At 43.3% G+C, this 20,799-nt stretch overlaps 1 protein-coding gene across 1 annotated transcript in view; it reads left to right on the top strand.

Annotated features, from left to right (window-relative positions):
- Positions 1-20,799, top strand: part of RGS6 (regulator of G protein signaling 6) — a 263,848-nt gene that overhangs the window by 204,096 nt on the left and 38,953 nt on the right. The window contains exons 12-15 of the mRNA XM_058860035.1: positions 539-600; positions 4,989-5,099; positions 8,345-8,470; positions 16,293-16,479. Of these exons, the coding sequence (XP_058716018.1) occupies positions 539-600; positions 4,989-5,099; positions 8,345-8,470; positions 16,293-16,479 (486 nt within the window). The remainder of the gene's footprint in view (positions 1-538; positions 601-4,988; positions 5,100-8,344; positions 8,471-16,292; positions 16,480-20,799) is intronic.

Raw genomic sequence — 20,799 nt, 5'->3', positions numbered from 1 at the left:
AAGCAGCCCTCGCTGAAAGACAAACAGGAATTACTAGATCAGCATTTTACTAAAGGCAGCTTTAAACAAGTTTCTTAGGCAACCAAGTTTTGGATGGTTTTCTGAACTAAACCTGGATGCTACATTTCTTGAGCTTTTTTATCATAGGCCGAAGGACTGGTTGATAGCAGAATGAAAGTGTGTTGTAAAATGTTACTGGTCTTGTGATCCTGGTCAGTAATAGAAATGGGAGAGGAGAATGTGTTTGTAAAAAGGAGATCATATTGTACCCTGAGTAGTCTAGGAACCTTGGCCCCAAATACGTGTCTTTTCTACTTTCAGTTATGTCTTCTGAAGCTTCCCCTAGGGCTTTGCCTTTGGCAATGGAGCCTCCTATTGGAAGCAGTTAATAAGCTTCTAATACCTAGGGAAGGGTCCCATTTCCTTCTGAGTTATTTTCAAGCTGCTTGGAAAGAGAAATCAATAGTGTGTTGGGATATTGTCAATGCATGCTGCAGAACTCATGGATTGTTAATGTCCTTGTCATCTCTCTCCTCAGATAACTTTTCTGAACATGCAGATAGAGAGACATTGTTTAAAGATGTCCAAAGTAGCAGAAAGGTGAGTGTCTGCATTTGGATGATTTCCCATTCTTTCCTCATCTCCAGTTTGACATTTCTAGAAACAGAGCAGGCAGCGAAATACAAAGGCTTTTGACCCCTTTTCTGTGCATCAATCCTTTCCCCTCCTTGACCAGCTGTGCTGCCTGTCTGCTGGCTGCTGACACTTCTGTACTCACTCTTTTGCCACTGAGCAAAAATAGGTGGAAAATGAGGACCTGTAATACTGCAAAAGAAAAGAAGCATTCACAAAAGAAAAAACCTTGTCAGACTTGTTTCCCACCCCTTCACTACCCTAGGGTTTATTTTTAGAAAAGTCATTCCTGTCTCAATTTGAAAATAACCTTTTTCCCCCTTTTTGGCTGAACTCTCAGCATTCATCTCTTGTTAGTCTGGGACAGCTCTGGGGAAGGAGCTGGGTTTGCATTTGTTGCACATGGTGTTCACATCTCTGTTCATACTAGGGTTGTAGGACCAGTTCCTGCTCCCACTCACATGTATATGAAACCCTTAGAGAAGTTCTGGGGTTGTACCTATACTACTCAAGGCACTTTTTTAAGGAGTGGATTTCTAAGCAGTAAATCAAGGCACAATTTGACTTGCAGAATATTTAGTTTTGGTAGAAAAGTATGAATAGGTGAAGAACAAGTCCAAATTTGACTATGACAGCTTATTTACTTAGGTACTTGTAAGTTATGTGCACTTGCAGGGTAATCACTGAGATGAAGGTAGGGATAGCAGTGCTCTTCAGTGACATCACTCTTAAAGCAAAACTGCGTTGAACATGAGGGATAGGATAAGGGCTGGTTCCTTCTAGAAAAATAATAGAGGAATTTTTCTTTAAGCAGAGTAAAATGGGATTATCCCATGAGATGTTCTTTGCAGTGCCTGCACCTGTAGTTAGCATGCATGTACTAAACTAGGTAAATGAAATGGTGACAGGCCCGTTGTAAGTTCCTATTGGCTCATGAAATTCAGCAATTAAAATGAAAACATTTCAAATTAAAGAGAAAATATTCAGAGGCTCCATGAAATCCTGCATGTAATACATTGTGTGATTGAAATGAGCACATTTATGTTTTGGGCTTTTGGATCTTTTTAATTACAAACATGTATTCGTACTTTAACAAAAAAAGTAATTGTACTGAATTTATTTACAATGACCTTAATGGAGTGAGACAGTAATAATTTTCCTGGTTTGAAAGGGTTTTCTTTTTTTAACAATTGCTTTCAAGTTGGAGAAGAAAATTTTGCTATCAAAACTTGTGCAAAATAATAACCAGGAAAAAAACAAATAAACTGAGAACAGTCAAATTACAAAATCGCAAAATAAGCTGAGTGGGAGGGGACCCACCAGGACCATCAAGTCCAACCTCTGTCCCTGCACAGGAGATCACACCATGTGCCTGAGAGCATTGACCAAACACTTCTTGAACTCTGGCAGGATTAGTGCTATGACTGCTTCCCTGGGGAGACTGTTCTAGTACCCAAACACCCTCTGGATCAAGAACCTCACACTTCTAAATAATTATTAATAATTATAAAGAATTAAAATCATGGTTGTGATCTTTATATCTCGTGAGGAGGTGTTTGGTCATGTGATGACTTTGACTATTGATTTGAATATTGGCAATATTGATTGAGAGTCCCAGGATTTGGTGTGGAGAGTGGAGGGAAGTGCAGTCTGGATGTGGAGCATTGCAGAGCAGGTAGGAGGGAGGTAGAGGAGCTGAAGGCACCAGTGGCTTCACCCAGGGGTGAGCACTGGTGAGAAGGAATGAACATGGATGACCTGACTTGCACAGTTGCCTGAAAAAAACCCTGTGCAGCCTTGAAAGCCCCATTAAAATACTGATTACAAGCACTAAGAACAAATTTGCTGTGTAAGGAAATGCTGCTATTATCAAGTCGATTTTCAGTCTGGACCCTGCTCTGGGGACAGTTTAGGTGACAGTGTGGCAGATCAGGGTACAGGAGATGATTTCTTGGCATGCTCCCTGCAACAGTCAAGCCTGACAATGGCACCACCTGCCAATTTTTCAGTATAGCACAAAGGCACTTTCAGAGAGAATGAAGGAAGTAAAAAGGAACAAGTAAGTCAGGAAGCGCTAGGGCAAACAAGTTATAGGAATAAGATACATTCTTTTTCAATAGTAATAGGTAAATTGTATTTATTTTACATTAATTCACACTATTCTTGGGATAGCCCTTGTCAGTCAGAAGAGGAAGGCTCTCCAAAGGATATCTCCAGCTTCTGTGAGAGAAATGCTTGCTGCTAAAGATTTTCTTTTCCTGCCTCCCTGTGCTGCCTCCAGGAGCAGATCTGTACCAGCTGTGGGAACAGGCATCCCTCAGCTGCTCCACACACCTTGGAAACTGTCTTTCTTCCACATCCTTCCTCCCCACTTGGGACCTGCACTCTGTTGGTTTTAGCCATTGAGCTTTGAGAACTGTTGAGCAAAACTAGCAATATAATTCTACCTATTGTTTTCCCTGACTGCACTGCAGTGCAAGTACAATTGCATTAGACATGGCATCACTGAAATGGCTGGGGAAAAACGAGCATCTTCCTACCAGAAGCAATCTCAGTTCCCTAGATGGAAATCTGTGCTATCCTTTCAGCTTCTCATCAAAGTTCCTGTGAAGGCTCAGCAGGCCCCCTTGATTGAGAGACAGTTGGGTTCTCAAGGCAAGCTCTGCACCCTTCAGTCAGCTGTTCCCACCATTTCTTCTACCGGGTATTCAGTTTATCACCCAAAAGGCCAGGTTTGCGTTTTGACAGAATTGCTTTTCCTTAGGAGTCCCCCGCCTGTAGCCTCCTTTAGACAATGAGGCAATGATTCTGCTGCTGCCATTATACCGAATCAGCAAAATGTGCTTAGAAATTCCCCCTTGTTTCATTTTAGTTTTTTTCCCCCTTTCCTTTTTGCTAGTACTTGTACTAGCACCTCTGATGCCTTCTTATTATTTTATTAGGAGCAATTCAGGTTTCACAGCAGATATCTTCTGATTGATCTTTTTTGGCTTTCTTTTCTTTTTTAACCAACCCTCTCTTTCATTGATGTCTAAGGGACTGCTGCTGCTCTGTGAAATTGGACACTGCTCCCTCCTCCAACCCTTGACCCACAGCACTCATGAAATGTAATTAATGAAATGAGATGAGACAGCCCTGAGTGCCCTAAGGGGCAATGGGAACCTACTGTGGTTACAAAAGTGTATGATTTTAATGCCTCATGATAACAGCTAGAACAAACAAAAAAGAAATAATTACTGTAGAGCAGGTCAGGGAAACTTTCTGCCTTTTATGACCCTTTGTTTCGCAGGGTCTTTTCATTTGCCTGCCTTTTTGAGATGCGTGGAGGACCAGTGGTAACGTTTAGTGTGGACAATCACAGTGCAGGTACATTGGTTGTTGAGTATGATGAGACATAATTAATTTAGTTAATTATTTGGAAGATGTAGGCAAAAAAACAAATTGCCTTAGAGTATTTCCAATATAGACTAGAAGAAATTTCTTTTTATTTATTTCATATTTTCTGTCTTTCTTTTGTAAAAATGCACCCCTAACCCCAACCCCAGTGGAATTCCTGAATCATTTATGCAAGCAGACACAGTCCTTTTCCCAGAAAGCTCTTTGAATCTTATCCTAGTGAGGATTAGAGGCTATATGCCTTAACTGACTCACCATGAAGCAAGCCAGTGTAAAGGCCAGGTGTTTTTCCAACACACATATAATTTACTACAGTCTAAGTTAATTATTACTTGTATTTTACAAGAGTGCTGTTAGACTAAATACTACACCAACAAAACTAAAAAGTTATCTATAGGCAAAGCCTTGGTGCTTAGGACTATGACCTCAAAATATTTAAGCATATTCTTAGCTGCAGCCCATGACCCTCTTCAGGTGAGTTTCTCATAGTGCATAAATTTATGTGTACAAAAGTTTGCAAAAATTAAAAGGATGAGAGGCAGTAGTAACATGCAGCAAATGAACAGGATGATGCACACTTCACATTCTTCCCGTGGCTCTCTGGGGAAGTCCTGCTATAGCAATCCAGTTGTTGCCTCATCAGGTTTTTTTGGGGCATCTCAGCAGAGACAAGCTTGAGGAAAATACTGCTGTTGAGGAAAATACTGCAGTGAGCGAGTGGGTGTTTGCAGAGAAATCCTTGCATGCATCATCCCTGGGAAAAGGGTCTCCTGTGGTTGCTGACTAATCCCTATAAATAAAAAGAAGCACACACAAAAACAAAACAAAAATCCTACCAAAAAAAATCCTACCAAACAAAAAACCCAACAGGATAAAAAAAAAGCTGTACCTCTCTGACATGACTGAGCATTCAAACCTTTTCTTTATTCTGTTTTTATTCCTTTTTTTTTACCTGCCAGTTTAATAGCCTACACAGAGCAGTATGTGGAATATGACCCTTTTATAACTCCTGCTGAGCCTTCCAATCCCTGGATAAGTGATGATGCAGCATTGTGGGACATTGAAATGAGGTAAAAAATAATTGTTAGTTTTAACTAATATGAGAATTGTCTTGCCATTTTGTTTGTATGTTCTCCACACTGCCCTGTTTGGAAAGGAGGTTGTATGTCTGAACTACACGATTCAAGAACATAGCTAAAGTCTATCACTGGTGTCTGTGAATTATTCAGCCCTTCCACTTCCATATGGCTTGGTGTATGGGACTCTGTAAGTCAGGTAATGGATGTTCTCAAACCTGTCAAGCACATGTGCACACTCAGCTCTAGGAGCCTAAAGCTATAGGATACTGCTAAGACAAACTTGTTCCACACAACTCATTTGACCCTTGGGAGCCTGCTCTTCCCCAGCTGCAATGCTCCAGCCCTGCTTCTGTCATGGAATCCCATGAAAGATGCTGCTGGCAAAATGGGGTGAGTCACAGAGTAGTGGCCATTCCTGCTGTGCAGAGTGAGTTTGGCACAGGAACCAGAAGAACACAGCTCACGTGTGATGTGTGAGACTTGGCAGGTCAGAGCTGTAATCGGTTGATAGAGTGAGTTTGGGCCTCACCTGTTGATGAACCAGCTGGTTTGTCTCTGTTATAGTGTCAAATAAATTAAATGAGGGAGGAACATCTGTAGGATATTCAACACCTTGCACCTCAGAGAATTTCTCAAAAAAAAACCCACCCAAAAACCAAGCAGAACACTGCTAAAGAAATCATGTTTTGCCCATGTGATGCTGCTGGAAAGGAAGTCTGGCCTTTGTCTGTCTCTTGCCTTCACAGGGTATCCACAATCCTCATAAAGGGGCTGGGATTGTCCTGCCTGCCACTACGCCTTAACAGCTCCCACAGCAAATTTGAATGGAATTACCATGCTGCATATTACCTTCACTGTTCAATCACATCCTGCAGCCAACATCTGCAAGGGCTCAGCAGCTTCTGCAGTGTTTAGTTGCTGCCATTTGGCACTAAGTCTGAACTTGGAGTTCACTTTAGCAAATCTTTGTTAAGAGAATGCCAAGTCTAATCCTGTGTGTTCTTGAATAATAATTTAGAGATGCTGTTGGCCTAAGAAAACTGATTCATTGGAAATTAGTGTTCCAGGGAAAGAACAAGACTGCCCCATTTAAAAACCAAGTAGTTTGGGATGTGAAAATTGCTTTCACCTGCTTCTCTGGTAGTCACAGAAATACATTATTTTCCTAACCTCTGCCCCTCTTCATATAATTTTGGTATTTTTCATTTCTGTTTTAGCTAATTTCTCTCATTTTCTCCATCCTCCCTAGTAGGGCTAGTGCCAGATACAGCCCTTGCAAAACACTGCTCTGCAAGGTAATCTAGGCATCCATTATTTCTGCATCTGTTGACATGGCTGCAAATCCCAGAAAAGATGTCTGTGTCCCTGAAGAATACAATTAACCTGATGTCACAGCCTTATAGGAATTTAAAATAAATGCTTGGCTTCTGCTATGATTTCAGAGTTAAGGAAGGTGATTTTACTGCAGATGAAAAAGAGAAAGCTGTAGTGTGAGGAGATGGAAGAACAAACAGCTCTGTATTTCCATTTTATTCTCTATTGTAAAAAAACTAACTGCATCTGCATCTAGTTGCAACTTGCATGAATAATTAAATGATCTCCAAGATCCCCTTGTGTTGCCTGCAAAGCTGTTTCCTCAGTTAGGAGAGCAGAGCCCTTGCACAGGAAAACAAAGGGCCTCTCACTGCTAGTGGCAAGGCTGGCTGCTGAGTATGGGCAGCCCCGTGCCACTGCAGCTCATGCTCCATGGAAATCAGGACTCAGGAAATGCCACAGAAAGCATTCCATTTTAGATAGCACTTTGGCCTTTATTTTGTGTGTGCTAGAACATGGTGTAGCTGCAAGAAGAGCAGGTACAGATCCCTGGATTAAGCAGGAAATTCCCTGAGCTTAGATTGTGCCTGGCTCTGCACAAGTGTGGCTTTCCCGATGTCCAGGCTGGTTCACATAACAGGTAGGCTGGATCTGCACCCTTGTCTGCAGCACTGCTGGCTCCTGAGGGAGCGCAGCAGGAGCCATCCCGAGTGTGCTGCTCCTCGAGTGAGGACATGCCTATCAATTTTGCTTAGCCTTTACACCAAGAGAAAATGAAAGCAGGCATTTTATTTACCCCTTTGGCTTATTTGTCTTCAGCACAGATCGCCACTGTCCCCTAAGGCTCCATGGTTAGGAATCGCTGTGGACATGACAAGACACACAGTTTAATAGATATGTACTGTTAACAATGGCTCTGCTGTCACAAATGTGAGCAGCTGAGTTGTGTTTTAATGGTTGTCTCATAGTATGACGCCATCACACCAGAAGCTTTCAAACACTTTGTGAGCCCAGATTACACTCTGATGCAAGGCTGTCTCATAGGATCCTCGTTGTGATTCCCAGGCGCCACCTCTCCTCATAGGCATCTCTGCAACATGTCTGGCAATTCGAACAACAGCTTATGTAAGTTGGGCTGTGTTAAGAAATAATTCAGGAGAAAGGTTGCTAGTGATTTTGGGTGCCTCTGCATCTCATATCCCATAGCAGTATCCCAGCTGAGACACAAAAGTCTGATTATCATGGAGAGTAGAAGGAAGATGGTTTTCAGTCTTCTGAGACTTAGGCATGCAAAAATCAGAGGCACTAAAAAATAAAAGACCACAAACCAGTAACCATTTTAGATACTTTGTCTGCACTGCTTCTTAATGGAACTGCTTTTCTAATGCAAATGTGGATCTGAAAATCTGAAGCCAGTTCCAAGTGACCAGGCAGCACTGTGTGGAACACAAGCAAATGCTCTGGAGCTGACCAGTGACCCAGGGAACATTGCTGGGAAATTTCTGCCTTAAGAAATGCATAAGAAATCCTAAGGTACATTTAAGGAGATATGCAAGAAGTGCATAATGAATAATCATTTAGGCATGGTATGCTGTTCTTCAAATTAAGCCTACCAGAAATTGCTCTGAAAATCATATAATTCATGTTCTCTCTTGTTTCACTATATATGTAGCCCCCAAACACTGTCCTTTAATAATTCAAATGATACAATGATTTAAAGTCCTCCCTTTGCTTTAATGATGACCCTTGTCTTTATAGGTTTTTATATTATTTTCTAACTATATTTGTGAAAAATCTTGAGAAAAAAACAACATCTCATCTAATAATCTTCCTCCCTTCACTTAGCAGAAACAGCAACAGCTGCTCGGACAGCAGGCAGAGATGCACATTCCATCTGTTTTTCCCCTTCTCTCTCCAAACAGCAAGGAACCTAGTCAGCAGCGTGTGAAAAGATGGGGTTTCTCCATGGATGAGGTGCTGAAGGACCCAGTAGGACGAGACCAGTTCCTTCGTTTCCTGGAATCAGAATTCAGCTCAGAAAACCTCAGGTGAAACCTTTCCTGACTTGACTAAATGAACGGGACTGATCCTACTCTCTTGCGTAGGTGAAATGAAAGGTTTGGTGTGTCTTGAACTGATAAAAACACCCATTTGAATAAAGATGAGAATGGCAGGATTTGGCCCCCAGCACTGCTACAGATGCCTATACTAGACCTATGTAAGTAATCTCAGTGTTTAGCAGAGCCAGTGTTGTCAGGTATCTTCTGCATGCAAGGGCTTGCAGGTTTGTATGATGTGATGAGATGCAGCACATCACTCCTGAGCTCCCTAACAATATATCGGATTTACATGTGTCTTTGTGGCAGGGCTTGTGTGAGGGACACAGTATGGTCATCATGTGGCTAAGAACTGTTGCAGTATTGGAAGTCACCAAGTCAGGTTTGCAACAACTGCTTTTAATTTTGGCATGTGCTAACTATCCAACAGCTTGTCTCACCTTAACAAGACTCTATTTGTGGGGATTCTGAGTACCTGACTTCTCAAGTTGTGAAGAAGTCAAAACTTTTATTATGAAAAATGATGTAGATACCCATGTGATCCTACATCAGGCTGAGAGCCAGTAAACCTCACTTTTTTTGCAGTCTGAGTAACACTGCAGAGGCTTTGTTGCAGTGCTGTGCTTGTGTCTCAGCACATGGATGGGTAAAGGGACTGGTTCTTGTGGGGTTTTTCTGGGGCAGTTGTGTTCCAGAAGGCTGAGTGAGCATTTGCAGAGAAGGCCAGAGAAGCTTGCAGGTTCACTGGCAGAGCTGTGCCTGCTCCTGGGCTGAGGAAATCTGCTGTCAGTGATCACACAGTCAGTCTGGCTTTGGTCTTTGCTGGTAGTGAGCAGGATTGATGTTCTCTTTTTTACACCAGATAAGAACGTGGTTGCACAACCTTTTTTAGTTTGTCCTTTTTTCATTTTTTTTTCACCTAGAAAATCAAATGCATTACTAAAGCATGTGAACAATTGTCGCTGTAAGTGCAGTCTACCAGCCTGCAAGGTCTGAAAGAGGAATTCCCCAGAAAGTGATTTTTAATGACATTGGAATTTACTATCTTATTTATCAGGTTTCCCTGTCCAAGGAGAAGTACAGAAAGCATGCCAGCAGCAAAACAGTGAAAACTCAATACACTACATTGTTTTGCAAAACCTGAAAGATAACCTGTAAGAAAACAAGGGAGTGTTACTAATTACATAAATGAGCTTGAAATTTTATTGCTAAACAAGTACTGAACTTGCATATGCTTACTGTGGTTATGTACAGTGGCACTCATTTGCAATTAAATTGTAGTGATGAAGTGCAAAATTAATATACTGTATTAAGATACTCTTCAAATGAGTGTTCTGAAATAAATCTGGTATTGTGCTAATGAAATCCAGCAGGTTTTATGACTAGTGTCTGTCCCCCATGTTCATCCTACTCAAACAAATAGAGAAAATTTGATTATGAGAAGAAGGCAAACCTGTACCTTCCTTGGTCAGTCAGAGGTGCTTCTGTTGATGCATTCTTGATTTTGAGATGTAGTGAAGGGAGATGTCAAATCAGTGGGCTGGCATAGACAGGTTAAATCCTGCATCCTTTGTGGAAGACATGGGCATCGTTCTTAGTATGGGAACTTTGCTGTCATTCTTATGGTATCATTACGCTGGTATTGGCTTATGTGGTAATATTATCTCATATTGGATACAAGCCTGCTTAAAGGTTTAAATAACAGGATGCATAGGCAAAAATATTAATGAAGAAAACTGGAATAGAGTGGATTGTTAGCAGTGATGCTTGAGAGAAGAAGGATTCAGGTGAGGCAGAGAAAGCTCCTTAATTCTCACTAGGAGTGTGTAGCATAAAGGAAAGCAGCTGCTGGATGCTTACATATCCAAACAAAATATAAGTTACATTCAACAGCAAAGTTGGGATCTGCCTCACCTAAGCTGACAACTCGGAAGCACATGCTTGCTTCTTATCCAGTCTCCCTTTAGAGAGAGAGAAGAGAAGCTGAAGAGGAGTCAGTGAATCACCTGAGAAGGATTTGTTTCAATTTTAAGTGGAAGCAAAACCAAAGACACCTAAATTACATTGTAAGGTGTACAGTTCTTTATTTGTTATAATATAGTATATAAATATATTAATATATAATACTAATATATTGATATAAATGTTACACAGTTTTTATTTATGCTATCATAAGCCTGTACAGACTGATGCAAATGACAGTGTGCATGGCAGACAACTACAGTTAAGTGAAACACATTCCACCCCAACCCTGGGAAGGGATAGAAAACTTTCTGAGAGCTTAGCATTGAGCACCTCTGTAGAAAAGTAACATTCACAGTTAATCTTTTCAGGACTCTCTTCCCAGTAACTACCCAGAGATCTTGGGACTGTTGTAGAGGGGATGTGTTATCTCTTTGGAGTATCAATAGGATTTTGGGAGTGTCCCTAGGATTAACACTGGCCCTATAGGCCCGTGTATTGTATCTAAGGCAGATCTGAGAAACTGAATGCTGGAAAACCTAGAAATTGGTGGTAGCACTAGAAAAGATTTTGTAAAGTGTGTGCTTGAGAATGCCTGGAAATTAACGTAATTGAGTAATACAGCAAGGGACCAAATTCTGCTCTTAGACCTTGTGTGTGAGTCCCAAATCACAGGGCTGGTCGTGGTGGGATATTTCCATCTCTTCCTAGCTGGGAAAAATTGGTCCCGCTGGGGGTCTTGGGTGAGGCACTGCCAGAGATAGCAGCAGACTAGACTTGATGACCTCCCGGATCCCCTTCCAGCTGTGTGTCTGTGTTCTAATAAACTTGCAGGATCATGTCCACCAGTCTCCTGGGCTCAGCTGAGCCCTGTAACTTACTTATTTACTGGCTGTCCATTATTTATGTGGGAGCAGGAAAGCCAGTCAGTTGGGTATATTTCTCTCTGGTTTTATTTTAACTCTTTTCCTTGCTGTTTTCTTTCTCCTCTCTGTTGTTATCTTTCATCTACAATTTGTTTTGACTCTTGTGATTTTTGAAGTATACTCAAAATATAGCAGACAAAATGCCAAATTTAAAACAAAATAAATAAGAAAGGATAAGAAAAGAAAGTGCATCAGAGAGTTATTATACATTTTTTATGACCTTGGAACCTTCCAAGCCATCTTGAGATTGCTGAGATTTTCATTTAGCTGGTGTGTTGAATTTTTTTTCCCCGAAATTCAAAGAGTGTCAGCTGGAAAGAGAAACAGCAAAGGGGGAATATGGGACATGGGAATTTCACTTGAAGAGAAAGGAGGCTGCACACCTGTTTATAGACCTTAGTGGGAAACACATGACACTTTGTGGGAATGCACTGTGGAGCTGGCAATGCATGGATGCAGGCGCCCTGCACCTCACCGACTGTGAGGAGATACAGAACATGGAGATCGCTGGAAAGGAGTTTTACGTGCAGAAAAGTGTTTATATCCTGCATGACTCCTAATGGTTGAAACTTGTCGCCAAGAAGTCTTCAGAAGGAAAGGAGAAGTTCAGGCAGTGAGAAGAGCTCGTATACGCAGTAACCACACCGAGCCACCCCACAGCCCTGTGGTCCCTAAATGAAACAGCGTTTCCCGAGCGGTTCCGAGGCAGTGCCAGCGCCGGAGGGCTCCGCGGGGTTGCGGTGCAGCGCCGGGTGCTGCAGGACAGTGCGGGAAATGTGAGGCAGGGCCGGGCGGTGAGGGCAGTGCGGGGCAATGTGAGGGCAGTACCGAGCAGTGAGGGTAGTGCGGGGCAATGTGAGGCAGGGCCGGGCGGTGAGGGCAGTGCGGGGCAATGTGAGGGCAGTACCGAGCAGTGAGGGTAGTGCGGGGCAATGTGAGGCAGGGCCGGGCGGTGAGGGTAGTGCCGGGCAGTGCCGGCAGGCGGCGCCGCCGCCCCGCGCTGCGCGGGCCCCGCGCGGAGCCGGGCGCGGTGCCGGCCCCTCAGCGGAGCCGGGCAGGGCCGCACCGCACCGCGGGCACTGCTCGCGGCCGGCGGGCGCTGCCCCGCCGCAGCCATACAAGGGCGTTTCGGTCCCACAGCACGGAAAGAACTTGCAGCAAAAGGAGGGACTTGCATCGTGGACGCCGGCGGGCACCGCGGAGAAGGGAGGGGAGGAAGGGCGGTGAGGCAGAGGCCTGCGGGACGCTTGCCCCGTCTCCACCGACACTGCGGTCTCCTCGGCAGATCCCCAGTGCCCCGGCGTGCAGCTTTGCAGCGTCTGCCTATCCCCAGCTTGCTCACCAAGGACAGGTTTTTGTCGATCTTGGCCGTGCCAAGCTCACCATGCCCAAGATCTGATCATTAAACAACACAAAAATGTGAATATCGCCCTTGTCTGAACTGCATTTTAATTTTTACCTATTGCTTTCATTAATTTCCTGGCTGAGATGTTCAAAGTTATTTCTTGGTGAATGGAAGAAGATTTGTGAATGGATAGAGCTGTGAGACCGGAGGGCTGTGGGATACTGGAATGGAACTACTGAGGCAAGGACAGAAGTGTGCTTGGATTCTGACCTCAGATAGTCGCTTCATAAATTCACTGTCAAGCTAGAGGTATTGTGTCCACCCCCAGGATGGGGATGTGCCACTGCCCTTGACAGTTGTTTCTCAGTTTCTGGAATCACTCGTATTTTACCTCCTGATCAGGATTTTAAATTAATTTTCGTTTTATAATGTACCTCAGAAGCAACCACTCCCCCACTACTCACCCTGTCTTTCCCCAGCAGCCTTTTCACTGGGGGACATCTTTGAACAGCACTGACCGAGCACCTCTGCCATGCCCTGCAGGGAGGTAGAGCACACATGCTGAGGTCCAGGATCTCTTTGTGCTGTGGGGGAGCTGTGGAGGATAAATGCCATTTTGGGATATCTTCTGCAAGTGACAGCAGTTTAATTACAAGCTGGATGAGGCTGGAATGGTTTATGCCACTGACAACGCTTTAGGATACCATATTATCAGCCTTCTCCAGTCCTTACATGCTGTTTTACAAAGAACAAAGAACCTGTGATCAATGCTGCTGTTCCCTCTGTGCAGACAGTCCCTGTGCCAGTCCTGCTCTGCTTAAAGGGCATGTGTGGAAAGGACACACAAGGACTTCTCTCTTCTCCCCTGCCCTGTGTAAGAGGTGTCCACTGGACATCTGTCTGCTACAGAAGGAGAGGAGGCAACACAGGATCTTCACCTGACTCCTTGTGAAATTGGGGCTGGGCTTTCACTTTAGAAATTGCAGGAGTGATTCAGGGAGTGCATGTGCACTTTATAATAGAGCAGAAATTCCAACGCAGTCATTGTATGTCGGCTCCTTTCCTAAGCAGAAACACCTGCTTCTCTCTTGTAAATACTATAAATCCCAGAGGAAGCCCTGCTTATGTATTAGTTTCAGGAGGATTCCTTGTGGCAGAGAACTTGCCTTGGAGTTGAAGCTGTGGGGCTGGGTACCCCTCTTCGATGTTACTTATATTTCCAGATACCAGCTATAGTGAATAGCTTTGAAATTTTTACCAAGACAAAACTCCCCTTTGCCATGAAGGAGGACACCCAGCCTTGGGCATGAATTTACAATTGCTTGCAGTAAAAAGAGCTTGTTCTTGTTACTGTCAGGTTGGTCTGGTTGGTTGGTTTTCAGATTGAGCCAAATGGTTATTAAAATGGATGGCGCTCCTGTTCTGGCAAGCTGTCACTTCACAGCGCTCCCAGTACTCTCACAAGCGTGCTTTCCCAGCCCGCCTCCCCGGCTCCAGGGGCAGAAGATAAGCCAGAAGAAAAGGTTCTCTCTAGCCAAATGCTTGTCTGAAGTGTCCCAGCTACTCTGGAATGATTAGCATCTTTTCTCCCTATGCCTTTTTTGCATTCACATGTTCCCCTTACATCTGAAATTGAATGATAATGTACTTTCAAATAACAGAAGCTACATATGGCATCAGATTATTGCACTTTGAGTACCACCCTTTACTCTCTGCATGCATATGATAAGTGGGGGTGTCACTGTTCATATGACAAGACAGGATATCAGGTGCTTAAACTCTCAATGATGGAAAAGGACCAACCATGCACACTCCTCTACCAACCCCAGATACTCTATTTCAGTTTATAAAATCAAACATCACTCTGTTAGAACCACAAGTATATGACTCTACAGGTAATGATGTAGTGTTCAAGTGTACCCCAGTCTGTTTTACGGAGTCTGCCAAGGAAATGGGAAAGCCATATGAAGGAATGTTGTCAAGTGGCTTGGGTGAGTCAGGGCTGTGGCATGAGACCTCCTGATGGTCGGGAAGAAGCAGCAGACAGCAAGGAGGATTTAGCCTGGCCTTGTATGTAGCATGGATGTCACTTTTTCCCAAACTGACTGTTTGCCTCTATTGCAGGTAGGATACCAGGCTAAATGGGATAGCAGCCTCATTTGTGTGCAGTAACACCACAGTTCCAGGGTGTTTAGGTACTGCCTGCAGCCATTAAGGAAGCAAGGGTCAGGAACAGCACAGGAGTCACCACCCACCCTTACTACCATCGGGATTTTTGTTTGGGGCAGACTCTTATCTTCCTCCTTCCACCACGGAGGAATTTTTGCCTTAGTGGCGCGTTGACGCCACTGAATCATTTGGGGTGAGAAATCAGGACTTCAGTTAAAGTTCAACTGCTTTATAAAGGAGACACCAAATTTTCCAAGTTGTGCAGCTCTTGCGGATGCCCTGAACAAGTGACCCAGACAATCCCTGTCCCCTCTGCACAGTCTGCCCAGCAGAGGGAGTGCATAAGAGGCAGCCGAGGCAAACCCTGCCCTCCTTGTCACTCTGGACAATGGGCACCTTTGCCGGGGGTAGGAAAGAGCTGGTTATTGCAGGTGACTGCAGAGATGCCTTCTGTACCTGTTTGCCTTTAGCTCTCAGCACTCCCTGCAGAGCACTCTTGTGCTTGCAGGGCCCAGGTGTTTAAGGCAGATAACCCTCAGGGATACCTTCTTGCTGGAAGATAAGAGTTGACCAAAACAAAAGGCTACTGGGCACCATGCATCTTCTGAATTAGTCACCTGAAAGAGCATGTCTTTCAGCAATAAATAAAACTGGCACTACCAACAAAATGTCTATTTTTTTTCCCTAGGGTAAAAGACAAAAGACATGTATGTCAGTCTTGCAAAAATACTCTGTGGTCTTTGTTTTTACAGATTAAGATATGGATTATGTCCTTAGTCATCGAAGATATTATCTTCTCAGTGTTTGTGAATTTAGTTTAGTCTGTAAGCATAGCCTAGTCAACAAAATATCCCTGTAAAATTGGAGTATGGCATGACAAGCGTCATCTTTTCTCATGACATCCATCCATCTGAATGCTGGTCAGTTTACAAGTAAAAAAAAAAAAATCTCCAAGCGGTATTGCTACAACTTCACACTGGAAATGATACGAATGTTAAGTTTGTTATTCATTTTACATCCCCTGTGGATGACCGATCCTGCAGGCAGAAATGACCATCACATTGCAGTGCAGCTGTGGGAGGCAGAGCCTGCTCCTCTCCTCCAGCTGCACAGCTCTGGAGGTTTCCTGTTTGCATATCTAATATGACACTTCTGCAGGGGCAGTTTGAATAAGAATGTATCACTTCTTAAAGTCAGTGTTCTGATCTTAGCCAAAATATAAGGGGTTGGTGTAAAGTACATTACCCCTTCCCCTTGAAATCAGGCTTAAATGGCATCTTCTGTAATTCTAATAGATGCAGGATTAGGTTCTGTGTCTGCGAATAAGCCTATGCCTAGGCTTATTCACAAAATCTTACCAAGATTCCTATCTTTTTTTCTTTTCTGCCCTTTTGATTTTTGCCTAGTACAGGTTTTGGTTGGCTGTCCAAGATCTCAAGAAACAACCTTTACAGGATGTGACCACCAGAGTGGAAGAAATCTGGCAAGAGTTTCTAGCTCCTGGGGCCCAGAGTGCTATCAACCTGGATTCCCACAGCTATGAGAAAACAAGCCAAAATGTCAAAGACCCAGGGAGATACACATATGAAGATGCACAGGTTAGTTTTTGGTTTTGTGGAACTACTGTTAATGAAACTCTCAGTTTTAATATGATATTCCACTATCACATTGTCACTGCTCACTCGTAAGAAAAGGGAGACACACAGTTTGAAGTGACTTTGACGATATCTATGCAAGCTGGGTAAATGATATTTTCATTGAATCTATCTATTATAACAGGCTAAGGCTCCTCTGGGAACAAATGTTCCAAAATCTACAAGTCTGCAAGGCGTTGCAAGCTGGAGCCACATCTCAGAGAAAACACAGATGAAAGTCTGCTATACAGTTCAGCTTGTCTGTCTGTGCTACCTGTCACAGAAGTCTGGCATATTTACAGAACGGCCAATGTCATATCTAAACACTGGATAATACACTTTTTCTATATCTTATTTATTTATAGCTAATTATATCCCCCTGCCAAACCCCAAATGCAGCAGCTCCCTCCAACACAACTAGAAATTTGTCCACCAGACAATGCCTTAATGTAATGATAGGACAGTAGGCAATGCAGTGAGCTTAATCCTTCCCTCCTAAGGCTCCAGATTTATCAGGAAAATTTTACAGATAAACTGTACATGGAAAATGCCCTGAGGAAAACAGATAATTTGAGAAAACTGCTACAAGCAAGGGTAAAGCTGCATAACCTCCTGGAAAGTGAAAATATATTTTTCTAATTTTTAAAAAAGAAAAAGGAAGAAAGGATCATTTGGCAAATATTATTAGGGAGAAAATTAAAAGATATCCTCCTCATAATAATTTTTATCACAAGATGTAGTAAAACCAACAGCAAATGAAAATAATTCCTGGGTTTTGGGATTTTTTTTAATTGGCATTCAAAGGCAATTCTTCAAAATACTCCACTAACAAAATATTTTCATCTCAGGGGAGATGTTGTGGACCACTTATACAAGGTTAGGCAATGAATTTTTTAAAACAGCATCAAATACTCTATTTTCCTGAATGCAATCTTGCTCCTTGGGGCCAGCATAGAAGGAATGTACATGAAGTTTCAAGGCTGTCCCCTGTGAATATCAGGCAATTTAAATGCCCTTTTTAAAACTGAGAAATACAGGAGTATGAAGACATTCTGGCTAAAGTGTATTCTTTGCTTGGCATTTGTAGTGAAAAAGAACTTCTTACATCATCTGAAAAAAATGATGACCGCAAAATGCAGGCTAAAGGAGATAGGTGAATAATGGGGGAATTGATTAAATTGATAAGTAGAAGTACTAAGAATAAGATGAATGTTTAGATGATGAGTATTTAATTAGAAGAAGACACAGAGGATTTAGCCTGGAACTGATCAGTTCACAATGTAATTGCCATTCAAAGGGGAGTTGATAAAATCAAGCTGGAGCCCTGGCAGTTAGACTGCAATTTTAGCTCCTTGGGTTAATTTTATTTCAGGGAATTTTTACACTGACAGATGTCCTCAATTCATCTGTTGTGGTTCATGGACACAGAAATATGAGGCAAAGGTAGACCTTCAGGGCCAGCTATGGTTATCTTGGAGATTGAATCTATGCCAAGAGAGGATGGTGCAACGTGTAAGGTGAGCCCAGTTACCTTCTTGTACAGTGGGTTTCTGGTAGCTCACCAAAGGCCAAGCAGACTGTGACAGCTTGACTGCATAGCTGGGAAGGCACTCTAACAAATGCAGGAAGAAGCAGGACATTGTTGAAGGGCCTAGTGCCCTGGTAGAGCTGGGGCAACATGGCTTTTACTGGCTCATCCTGGAGAAGGGACATTTTTGCTTCCACATGCACTTCATGGGAGGCAGTGTAGATCACCCCAGGGTGCTGTAAATCTCCCAGGTACTGCTGTAGTGTTTCTCACAGGTCAGCCTTGCCACCACAGAGGCTCTTGTCCATAAATCTGCAGCAGCTGCCTTATCTCAGCACTCTGGCACCAGGAGCCCATGGGAGCTTCCGCACATCCCACATTCCTAGGGACCCAACCAGATACAATTAATCAAAACACCTATGTAGGAGGGGAAAATATGAATGTTGTTTTGTCCTGTGTAGCTTTAGCACAAAGAGGAAAACAACTGAAATGTCCTTGTAAGTAAAGAAAAAGAAAAAAAACTTACTCAACAGCATGTTTTTTGAATGCCTGCAGGTCTGAGACACTAAGAGGAAGGAAAAGTGTTGGCAGATCTGAGAAAATTAGTTCAATCCTCCTGCAGTGGAAGAATAGGAGAAGGTGATGTGGCACTCTAGTCATGACTTGGGAGATCCACAAAATGCCAATTCTGTATAAAAAGCACTGGAAATTGACACATTGCTGTACTTGGGAAGGGTAAGGTATAGCAGAGCACATTCAGGCCAGCAAATGCTTTATAACAGGAAGTTGAAAGCAAAGCATCATTTGTTATTGGATGCTTTAAGAGTCTACATTGATGTGCTTCTTTGCACAACCTTGGCTCCCAGCCCCAGAGATCTCTCCCAGATGCTGCTCAACCATCTGGTAAGGCAACTAGCCTAGATAAAAACAGGGAGAAAAGGGTCTCTTGGCAAACATGCCTCTCACTTCAAACCTCTTTGTCCTTAGGCCAGTCACGGTCTGAAAGCAAATGGTTTCTCTGTTTAAGAAAATCTCAGCTCCAAATCTTAGTCCTCAAAGCACTCCTAATCCAAACCTGAATTTGGTGTGCATTTATTATTTCAGACAGACCTCTCTCTGAGATGGATTCCTGTTCCACAGAAGCAAGTGTTTCACCATTTCGCCATCTCAGCTTGAGATACTTGCCGTGCTCTGTGTCCCTCCGTGCTGCTGCACTCCACAGTCCTGCACTGCTGGGCTTGCACAGAGCTGCCTCTCTTGCTGCAGCTCCTGCAGGTGCCATCGCCCACCCCGTGCCTGGCTCAAGCTGTGCCAGCACATCTCAGCTCCAAGCAGAGTGTGCTGTGCTGGCTCAGCTGCACTCCCCTCCCCAGCTGTCCAGTTTGTTGGTGTCCCTGTCCTTGAGCAGCCCAGCTCTGCTCCTGGCACTGTTCTTATTGTCAGCTCTGCCAGCTATCTTGGTCTGCCGCACCTTCTGTCATTTTAGTGCTGGATCCCTCCAGAGGGGAGCCTACCAATTTAGCTGATTATTTTCTGCTCTTAAACAACTGTCCTCTGAGTAAAATATTATGATTATCAAACCATTTTCACTGGGGACCAAAGCAGCTTTTAATACAAGGGGCATCACCAGGAAAGGTCAGTTCAATTAAACAGTGAAGTACTTAGCAGGATGTAAGCTCCCACAGGAGTTATCAGCATCATTGAACAACCAGTATGGGGCCCTGCAATACGAAGCAGGCACCACCAGTTCTCGAAAGTAAATAGGTTTGGGTCCATCTGAATGGCCTCTTCTGGCTAATGAAGCTGCTGACAGCCAAAGTAATTCATCTTTACATGGAACACAGAGCTATGAGTGTGACAGTTATGGCTTATCTGTGCAACACCTTATTAGTTTTTTAACCATTCTCCCCTATCAAGCATCTCCTTGCCTCCCTTGAAATGTCTTTCTGCCTTCAGAAAATCTTTAATCCCTTCCTCAGTCCCTTGGTGTTGGGTGCTAATATCACCAGGACGCATTGTGTTTCCTCACAGTAATGTCTGCAGGGACATTTAGCCTACATTTACTGGTAGGCTTCAGAGCCAGGTGTACCAAAGTAAGGCAAGCCACACAGTTGCCTTTGGAATTCCTTTCCTGTTTTCTTTGTTTATTTTTATTCTTCAATAAATAAAATAGAGTTTTACATTGACATTCCTTTGCCTGAACTAACCAACTGTTGTTTCTATGAAGGTGATTCAGGGAAATTCAGTTCTAATCCAGGCTCAGATAGGGATTTTAACTGTTCTTTGCATATCCTTGGCTAATTCCAGGGCAGATTTAGACCATAATGCTAAATTCCAGGCAGCTCAAAACAGAAATGTACCTGTCCCAGCTTTGAAACATAGAATAATTTGAGATAGAAGGCACCTTTAAAGTTCATCTAGTCCAGCTCCCCCGAATGAGCAGGGTACATCTTCAACTAGATCAGGATTCTCAGAGCCCTGTTCCACTTGACCTTGAATGTTTCCAGAGATGGGGCACCCACCACCTCTCTGGGTGATCTGGGCCAGGGTTTCACTATCTTCATTGTAAAAACTTTCTTCCTGAAATCTAGAGATTTGAGCCCAGTTCATGCTCTCTGCTGCCCCAGGTGTAGTTCAGTTTGTTCTGTGATAGAGATACGAATCCTTATAGGATTCATCAGTGGTCAGTCATCAGTTTGCATTTTGATTGTATAGGAAGCTCAAGCTGTTGACAGAACTTGACTGGATCCTATTGA

Source organism: Poecile atricapillus, chromosome 1, assembly GCF_030490865.1.
Source record: "Poecile atricapillus isolate bPoeAtr1 chromosome 1, bPoeAtr1.hap1, whole genome shotgun sequence".
NCBI classification, from domain to species: domain Eukaryota; kingdom Metazoa; phylum Chordata; class Aves; order Passeriformes; family Paridae; genus Poecile; species Poecile atricapillus.
This window is presented reverse-complemented; position numbering and strand designations above follow the sequence as displayed.